Source organism: Pecten maximus, chromosome 4, assembly GCF_902652985.1.
Source record: "Pecten maximus chromosome 4, xPecMax1.1, whole genome shotgun sequence".
Classification (NCBI taxonomy): domain Eukaryota; kingdom Metazoa; phylum Mollusca; class Bivalvia; order Pectinida; family Pectinidae; genus Pecten; species Pecten maximus.
In genome coordinates, this window is record NC_047018.1 from 2,162,252 (window position 1) to 2,173,034 (window position 10,783).

The 10,783-nt window shown below is 36.8% G+C and overlaps 1 protein-coding gene across 1 annotated transcript in view; it reads left to right on the top strand.

Annotated features, from left to right (window-relative positions):
* The window catches only part of LOC117324958 (epidermal growth factor receptor substrate 15-like), a 100,758-nt gene extending 90,120 nt beyond the window's left edge, over positions 1 to 10,638 (top strand). Inside the window, exons 4-5 of the mRNA XM_033880803.1 lie at positions 6,286 to 6,518; positions 10,530 to 10,638. Coding sequence (XP_033736694.1) covers positions 6,286 to 6,518; positions 10,530 to 10,627 — 331 coding nt within the window. The 3' untranslated portion in view covers positions 10,628 to 10,638. The remainder of the gene's footprint in view (positions 1 to 6,285; positions 6,519 to 10,529) is intronic.
* The last annotated feature ends 145 nt before the right edge of the window (positions 10,639 to 10,783 follow it).

Sequence of the window (10,783 nt, forward strand, 5' to 3'; positions counted from 1 at the left end):
AGGGAAGTGACTAATTATCTACAATGTATAATGATTTAAATCTTATGGAGAGAAGTGACTAATTATCTACATCGTATAATGATTTAAATCTTATGGAGAGAAGTGACTAATTATCTACATCGTATAATGATTTAAATCTTATGGAGAGAAGTGACTAATTATCTACATCGTATAATGATTTAAATCTTATGGAGGGAAATGACTAATTATCTACATCGTATAATGATTTAAATCTTATGGAGGGAAGTGACTAATTATCTACATCGTAAAATGATTTAAATCTAATGGAGGGAAGTGACTAATTATCTACATCGTATAATGATTTAAATCTTATGGAGGGAAGTGACTAATTATCTACACGGTCATATGATTTAAATCTTATGGAGGGAAGTGACTAATTATCTACACGGTCATATGATTTAAATCTTATGGAGGGAAGTGACTAATTATCTACACGGTCATATGATTTAAATCTTATGGAGGGAAGTGACTAATTATCTACATCGTATAATGATTTAAATCTTATGGAGAGAAGTGACTAATTATCTACACGGTCATATGATTTAAATCTTATGGAAGGAAGTGACTAATTATCTACATCGTATAATGATTTAAATCTTATGGAGGGTAGTGACTAATTATCTACACGGTCATATGATTTAATTCTTATGGAGGGAAGTGACTAATTATCTACATCGTATAATGATTTAAATCTTATGGAGAGAAGTGACTAATTATCTACACGGTCATATGATTTAAATCTTATGGAAGGAAGTGACTAATTATCTACATCGTATAATGATTTAAATCTTATGGAGGGAAGTGACTAATTATCTACATTGTATAATGATTTAAATCTTATGGAGGAAAGTGACTAATTATCTACATCGTATAATGATTTAAATCTTATGGAGGGAAATGACTAATTATCTACATCGTATAATGATTTAAATCTAATGGAGGGAAGTGACTAATTATCTACATCGTATAATGATTTCAATCTTATGGAGAGAAGTGACTAATTATCTACATCGTATAATGATTTAAATCTTATGGAAGGAATAGACTAAATAAGGAAACTTGTTACAAATCAATTAGTCAGCCATTTCGGATTTTAATGGTGATTAATGAAGTTTATACAATTGGTGATATGAGGAGGATGGTCTGAGTGTGGGAGGTGACGAGTGTTTTACAAGGGAGATAACTACCAGATATGATAAAACAATTCAAATATAAGGTCATGATTAATTAGATGGATAAAATAGAATGATTCAGTTATAAGGTAATGGTTAATAAGATAATTTTTTTTGCTATATAAATTGAATAACTATAGTATATGTAAGTATATATTACTGAGCCTGTACTTGATGGACTGTCCAAATCTTCGCTGAGTTTTAGACTTGGCTTAATTGTGATGTGTTAGTAATACGATTATAAAGGGATTTGCATTGCTGTGGAAACAAGATGTTGTAGTGATGTTGAGAATATGTCTGTGTACCTGATTAAACCCACAGTAATACACAGGTGTGCCTTCTCACTTAAGTAAAATTTTAACGCATCATAAACTTTTTAAGGTTAATTGAAAATGAAATGTGACGTTTATCCATTAAAAAAAATTAAGTACTGGATAATTGATTTTAAACAAGATTGGTAGCCAATTAATAATAATTGTAACCATGTGTACTCAAGTATAGAAAATCACATATTCTCTTAACAGGATTGGTACACCATGCCTGTGTATGGGGTGTCAGGAAGGTTAATTTGATACTATTACTGAACAGGATTGGTACATTGTGGCTCTACAGGGGTGTGAGACGGGTTGTGTTAATTATGGCTCTTTAGGGGTGTGAGACAGGTTGTGTTAATTGTGGCTCTATAGGGGTGTGAGACAGGTTGTGTTAATTGTGGCTGTATAGGGGTGTGAGACAGGTTGTGTTAATTGTGGCTCTATAGGGGTGTGAGACAGGTTGTGTTAATTGTGGCTCTATAGGGGTATGAGACAGGTTGTGTTAATTGTGGCTCTATAGGGGTGTGAGACAGGTTGTGTTAATTGTGGCTCTATAGGGGTGTGAGACAGGTTGTGTTAATTGTGACTCTATAGGGGTGTGAGACAGGTTGTGTTAATTGTGGCTCTATAGTGGTGTGAGACAAATGGTGTTAATTGTGACTCTATAGGGGTGTGAGACAGGTTGTGTTAATTGTGACTATAGGGTTGTGAGACAGGTTGTGTTAATTGTGACTCTATAGGGGTGTGAGGCAGGTTGTGTTAATTGTGGCTCTATAGGGGTGTGAGACAGATGGTGTTAATTGTGACTATAGGGTTGTGAGACAGGTTGTGTTAATTGTGACTCTATAGGGGTATGAGGCAGGTTGTGTTAATTGTGGCTCTATAGGGGTGTGAGACAGATGGTGTTAATTGTGGCTGTATAGGGGTGTGAGACAGGTTGTGTTAATTGTGGCTGTATAGGGGTGTGAGACAGGTTGTGTTAATTGTGGCTGTATAGGGGTGTGAGACAGGTTGTGTTAATTGTGGCTGTATAGGGGTGTGAGACAGGTTGTGTTAATTGTGACTCTATAGGGGTGTGAGACAGGTTGTGTTAATTGTGGCTCTATAGTGGTGTGAGACAAATGGTGTTAATTGTGGCTGTATAGGGGTGTGAGACAGGTTGTGTTGATTGTGGCTCTATAGGGGTGTGAGACATGTTGTGTTAATTGTGGCTCTATAGGGGTGTGAGACAGGTGGTGTTAATTGTGGCTCTATAGGGGTGTGAGACAGGTTGTGTTAATTGTGGCTCTATAGGGGTGTGAGACAGGTTGTGTTAATTGTGGCTCTATAGGGGTGTAAGACAGGTTATGTTAATTGTTGCTCTATAGGGGTGTGAGACAGGTTGTGTTAATTGTGGCTGTATAGGGATGTGAGACAGGTTATGTTAATTGTGGCTGTATAGGGGTGTGAGACAGGTTATGTTAATTGTGGCTGTATAGGGGTGTGAGACAGGTTGTGTTAATTGTGGCTGTATAGGGGTGTGAGACAGGTTGTGTTAATTGTGGCTCAATAGGGGTGTGAGACAGGTTGTGTTAATTGTGACTCTATAGGGGTGTGAGACAGGTTGTGTTAATTGTGGCTCTATAGGGGTGTGAGACAGGTTGTGTTAATTGTGGCTCTATAGGGGTGTGAGACAGGTTGTGTTAATTGTGGCTCTATAGGGGTGTGAGACAGGTTGTGTTAATTGTGGCTCTATAGGGGTGTGAGACAGGTTGTGTTAATTGTGGCTCTATAGGGGTGTGAGACAGATGGTGTTAATTGTGGCTCTATAGGGATGTGAGACAGGTTGTGTTAATTGTGGCTCTATAGGGGTGTGAGACAGGTTGTGTTAATTATGGCTCTATAGGGGTGTGAGACAGGTTGTGTTAATTGTGGCTCTATAGGGGTGTGAGACAGGTTGTGTTAATTGTGGCTGTATAGGGGTGTGAGACAGGTTGTGTTAATTGTGGCTGTATAGGGGTGTGAGACAGGTTGTGTTAATTGTGACTCTATAGGGATGTGAGACAGGTTGTGTTAATTGTGACTCTATAGGGGTGTGAGACAGGTTGTGTTAATTGTGACTCTATAGGGTTGTGAGACATGTGGTGTTAATTGTGGCTCTATAGGGGTGTGAGACAGGTTGTGTTAATTGTGGCTCTATAGGTGTGTGAGACAGGTTGTGTTAATTGTGGCTCTATAGGGGATGTGAGACAGGTTGTGTCCTCCATGTTGCACAGCTTGTATAATTTTGAATCTCTAAAAATACTTCTTCCATTTGAAAGAAAACCTAAGCACTGAATAGATCTGTATTAAAAATGAGCTTTTTCATGTAACAAAAAATCTGAATATGTACTGATATTAAGTCAATTTTGACCTTTTATATGACATCTGTCATTCCTACTTCCACTGCAGCATTAAAACTGGATTTGTTTTGTAAGGAAAAAACATGTATCTAACCAAAATACCATGAACAATCCTGTTAATGTTGTATTTGAATATTAATTGTTCTGAATTCAAATAATAAATCAATCTTTATATCTTTATCCATGGTGGTTATCAGTGTGTACATTTGTAAATTCATATTTTCTCATGATTCCAATTTTGAGATGTTGCCTTGTATAACAGGTAGTGGTATACACGACATTGATAAAGCAGTCAAGTCAAACAGGTTTTAGTTCAGGTCAGCCAGAGAGCAGTTCATTGATGTAAACAAACAGGTTTGGGGGCAAGGAATGTTTCTGTATTTGCGTAAAAATTGTGTATTAGCTTCATTTATTGGATAAATACTTCCGAGAATATAAATGTTTTACATGTTTGTGTGTGTAACTGATTGTGTATTCAATTCCTGAATTGGAAATTTATGCAGTAATTCTGTATTAAATTTTTTTTAATCTGTAAATCAAAATGATGTACATGATCATTTAAAATAAAAGTTCAGCAATATGATAAAATATCGTATTGGATCTCAAGTATGTCTACAGTGATATCTGATATGTGTAGTTATTCTGATGAGGTATGTGTTAGTGATCTGAAGATAATCAATCTTGTGGACCAAGGGGAATAACTCCTACGTCCTTAGTCCAGTCTCCTGAGAGATTATAACATAATTTGTATGTATAGTTTATGTCAAATTAAACTTTTGATATAAGCAGCTGATAAATTAATTGAATGATTTCATTTGCATATTTGATATAGCAAAATGCATTTATACAGTTATGTAACGAACTTATTTATATTAACACACTAAATTCAAGTAAAACTTTTGTTTTTGTTCTGTACAATATGGTTGCGCTATAAATAGGTTCAGCATAATATCAAATAAGACCTATAAAGAAACATAAGTAACATAGGAGAAGTTGGAATACCATACACGTACATCAGTATGATACAGGTAGATCAGTATGATACAGGTAGATCAGTATGATACAGGTACATCAGTATGATACACGTACATCAGTATGATACTGCAGGTACATCAGTATGATACACGTACATCAGTATGATACAGGTACATCAGTATGATACAGGTACATCAGTATGATACAGGTACATCAGTATGATACAGGTACATCAGTATGATACAGGTACATCAGTATGATACAGGTATACATCAGTATGATACAGGTATACATCAGTATGATACAGGTACATCAGTATGATACAGGTATACATCAGTATGATACAGGTACATCAGTATGATACAGGTACATCAGTATGATACAGGTACATCAGTATGATACAGGTACATCAGTATGATACAGGTACATCAGTATGATACGCAGGTACATCAGTATGATACAGGTACATCAGTATGATACAGGTACATCAGTATGATACAGGTACATCAGTATGATACGCAGGTACATCAGTATGATACAGGTACATCAGTATGATACAGGTACATCAGTATGATACAGGTACATCAGTATGATACAGGTACATCAGTATGATACAGGTACATCAGTATGATACAGGTACATCAGTATGATACAGGTATACATCAGTATGATACAGGTACATCAGTATGATACAGGTATACATCAGTATGATACAGGTACATCAGTATGATACAGGTACATCAGTATGATACAGGTACATCAGTATGATACAGGTACATCAGTATGATACAGGTATACATCAGTATGATACAGGTACATCAGTATGATACGCAGGTACATCAGTATGATACAGGTACATCAGTATGATACAGGTACATCAGTATGATACAGGTACATCAGTATGATACGCAGGTACATCAGTATGATACAGGTACATCAGTATGATACAGGTACATCAGTATGATACAGGTACATCAGTATGATACAGGTATACATCAGTATGATACAGGTACATCAGTATGATACAGGTATACATCAGTATGATACAGGTACATCAGTATGATACAGGTACATCAGTATGATACAGGTACATCAGTATGATACAGGTACATCAGTATGATACAGGTACATCAGTATGATACAGGTATACATCAGTATGATACAGGTACATCAGTATGATACAGGTACATCAGTATGATACAGGTACATCAGTATGATACAGGTACATCAGTATGATACAGGTACATCAGTATGATACAGGTACATCAGTGTGATACAGGTACATCAGTATGATACAGGTACATCAGTATGATACAGGTACATCAGTATGATACAGGTACATCTGAGTGTGATCATATGACAAAAATGACAATAATCTCATGAGAATTTTCATTAATGATAATTTTTTTTTATGTTTTTCAGGAATTTGGCTGATGTCACAAACGACAATGTTCTCAATGTGGATGAATTTGTTTTGGCAATGCACCTCGCACGAGGGATCCTACGGGGGAGGAAAATTCCAAAGGCCCTTCCTCATAACCTCAAACCCAAATCCTCTACACCAGTACTACTCCCCCACATGTCTGACAAGGAGAAGGAAGCCTATGCCAAGGTGTTCCAAAGTCTTGATACCAGTCGAAAGGGCTATTTCGAAGGTCAGTGAAACAGTATTTTATAATAATTATAGTTTAATTGTTGTGATGATCAGAATCTAAACTAAAGAAGTATAGGGGAATAAGGGCAGGGTCATAAAGGGATATTTATGGCATTAAAACCTTCAAAGTCTTTGTTTGTTACTGATGGTGTTGGACAGAAGAGACTACTGTATACATATATTGGGGATCAGGACCTATATATATATACATACTCGAGGAATTTGTTACGGATGGAGTTGGACAGACTATATAGATATTGGGGATCAGGACCTATATATATATACATACTCGAGGAATTTGTTACTGATGGAGTTGTACAGACTATATAGATATTGGGGATCAGGACCTATATATATATACATACTCGAGGAATTTGTTACTGATGGAGTTGGACAGACTATATAGATATTGGGGATCAGGACCTATATATATATACATACTCGAGGAATTTGTTACTGATGGAGTTGTACAGACTATATAGATATTGGGGATCAGGACCTATATATATATACATACTCGAGGAATTTGTTACTGATGGAGTTGGACAGACTATATAGATATTGGGGATCAGGACCTATATATATACATACTCGAGGAATTTGTTACTGATGGAGTTGGACAGACTATATAGATATTGGGGATCAGGACCTATATATATACATACTCGAGGAATTTGTTACTGATGGAGTTGGACAGACTATATAGATATTGGGGATCAGGACCTATATATATATACATACTCGAGGAATTTGTTACTGATGGAGTTGGACAGACTATATAGATATTGGGGATCAGGACCTATATATATATACATACTCGAGGAATTTGTTACTGATGGAGTTGGACAGACTATATAGTTATTGGGGATCAGGACCTATATATATATACATACTCGAGGAATTTGTTACTGATGGAGTTGGACAGACTATATAGATATTGGGGATCAGGACCTATATATATATACATACTCGAGGAATTTGTTACTGATGGAGTTGGACAGACTATATAGATATTGGGGATCAGGACCTATATATATATACATACTCGAGGAATTTGTTACGGATGGAGTTGGACAGACTATATAGATATTGGGGATCAGGACCTATATATATATACATACTCGAGGAATTTGTTACGGATAGAGTTGGACAGACTATATAGATATTGGGGATCAGGACCTATATATATACATACTCGAGGAATTTGTTACGGATAGAGTTGGACAGACTATATAGCTATCGGATATAGATATTGGGGATCAGGACCTATATATATACATACTTTATAGATATTGGGGATCAGGACCTATATATATACATACTCGAGGAATTTGTTACTGATGGTGTTGAACTGAAGAAATGTACTTTATAGATATTGGGGATCAGGACCTGTACTCAGAAAAAACTGAAATACTAGGAAATCAGAAATTTATTTGTTGGGTTCTTACCAAATTTTGTATATATCATGATCTCTGCCCAAAAGGGAAATTCTATTCCTTGTGTAATGTGATGATTGACTTGTTTGATGCTCAATAATTTGTCTGATGGTTCCGTTATAATAACCATTATCACCCATTGTTATCACCCTTTGTTATCACCAATTGTTATCACTCGTTGTTATCACCCATTGTTATCACCCGTTGTTATCACCCGCTGTTATCTCCCATTGCTATCACCCATTGTTATCACTCGTTGTTATCATCCATTGTTATCACCCATTGCTATCACCCTTTGTTATCACCCTTTGTTATCACCCATTGCTATCACCCTTTGTTATCATCCATTGTTATCACCCGCTGTTATCAACCGTTGTTATCACCCATTGCTATCACCCATTGTTATCACCCGTTGTTATCTCCCATTGCTATCACCCATTGTTATCACTCGTTGTTATCATCCATTGTTATCACCCATTGCTATCACCCTTTGTTATCACCCTTTGTTATCACCCATTGCTATCACCCTTTGTTATCACCCATTGTTATCACTCGTTGTTATCACCCATTGTTATCACCCATTGCTATCACCCTTTGTTATCACCCATTGTTATCACCCATTGTTATCACTCGTTGTTATCACCCATTGCTATCACCCATTGTTATCACCCATTGTTATCACCCATTGCTATCACCCATTTCTATCACCCATTGTTATCACCCATTGTTATCACCCATGTTATCACCCATTGATATCACCCATTGCTATCACCCATTGCTATCACCCATTGTTATCGCCCATTGTTATCACCCATTGTTATCACCCATTGTTATCACCCGTTGTTATCATCCATTTTTATCACCCATTGTTATACCCCCGCAACGAAGTTAGGGGGGTATACTGGAATCAGGTTGTCCGTCTGTCCGTCCGTCCATCCATCTGTAGACACGTTTTGTCCGGACAACTCCTCCTAAACTGATGGGCTGATTCCAATGAAACTTCACACACAAATTAATGATCATGTGTAGATGTGCCACTTTCTTTTTCTCAAAATTATGGTTGCTATGGCAACTGGTCACTATAAACAGGTTTTCCGATAAGAACCATAACTTTAAGTTTGTCCGGACAACTCCTCCTAAACCGAATGGCTGATTTCAATGAAACTTCACACAAATATAGAGGACCATGTGTAGATGTGCATGCCACTTTCTTTTTCTCAAAATTATGGTTGCTATGGCAACTGGTCACTATATCACTGGGTTATCTTAGTTAGCCTCCAATTAAGAGTTCCAATTCACCATTGACTCGTGCAGATTGCGGGGGTATTAGTCAGCCATCCTGGCAACAGTTCTAGTTATCACTCGTTGTTATCACCCATTGTTATCACCCATTGTTATCACCCATTGTTATCACCCGTTGTTATCACCCATTGTTATCACCTGTTGTTATCACCCATTGTTATCACCCTTTGTTATCACCCATTGTTATCACCCATTGTTATCACCTGTTGTTATCATCCGTTGTTATCATCCGTTGTTATCATCCATTGTTATCACTCATTGTTATCACCTGTTGTTATCACTCATTGCTATCACCCATTGTTATCATCCATTGTTATTATCCGTTGTTATCATCCATTGTTATCACTCATTGTTTTCACCCGTTGTTATCACCCATTGTTTTCACCCGTTGTTATCACCCATTGTTATCACCCATTGTTATCACCTGTTGTTATCATCCGTTGTTATCATCCGTTGTTATCATCCATTGTTATCACTCATTGTTATCACCTGTTGTTATCACTCATTGCTATCACCCATTGTTATCATCCATTGTTATTATCCGTTGTTATCATCCATTGTTATCACTCATTGTTTTCACCCGTTGTTATCACCCATTGTTATCACCCATTGTTATCACTTGTTGATTGTTATCATCCATTGTTATTAGTTGTTGTTATCACCCGTTGTTACCACCTTTCATTATTACCTGTCGTTATCACCCGTTGTTACCACCTTTCATTATTACCTGTCGTTATCACCCGTTGTTACCACCTTTCATTATTACCTGTCGTTATCACCCGTTGTTACCACCTTTCATTATTACCTGTCGTTATCACCCGTTGTTACCACCTTTCATTATTACCTGTCGTTATCACCCGTTGTTATCACCTTTCATTATTACCTGTCGTTATCACCCGTTGTTACCACCTTTCATTATTTCCTGTCATTATCACCCGTTGTTATCACCTTTCATTATTACCTGTCGTTATCACCCGTTGTTACCACCTTTCATTATTACCTGTCGTTATCACTCGTTGTTACCACCTTTCATTATTACCTGTCGTTATCACCCATTGCTATCACCTGGTTCCCATTGTGACATACAGGTAGCCTGGATTTGATCTAGATCTCAGTAATCATCCTTAGATGATAAGGGTTAGATTGAAATCTCTTTGGTAAATTAATGATTATAATGGATTCACAGTGACCTTGGTCTGGATCTTTAGTATTTCATTAGTTGTGTAAAATCTGTCTTTATGAATTAAGAAAATTAAAGAATCATATTTTCACAGGTGCTGATGCACGTGAGGTTCTCAAATCTTCGGAGTTATCGCCGGAGCAGTTGGTCGATGTATGGGATTTATCTGACCTCAACAAGATGTCTGCCTAGATACAGGAGAGTGGACACTCGCTTGTCAACTTGTTCGACTCCACAAACAAGGTTACATGTCTGTGTTTGATCTCTGTTTGTACACTATTCAAACAGGTCGAAATGTAAGAAAATATAAGCCTTATAAGCTTAGGAAAGGATAAGACAGTAGATCTA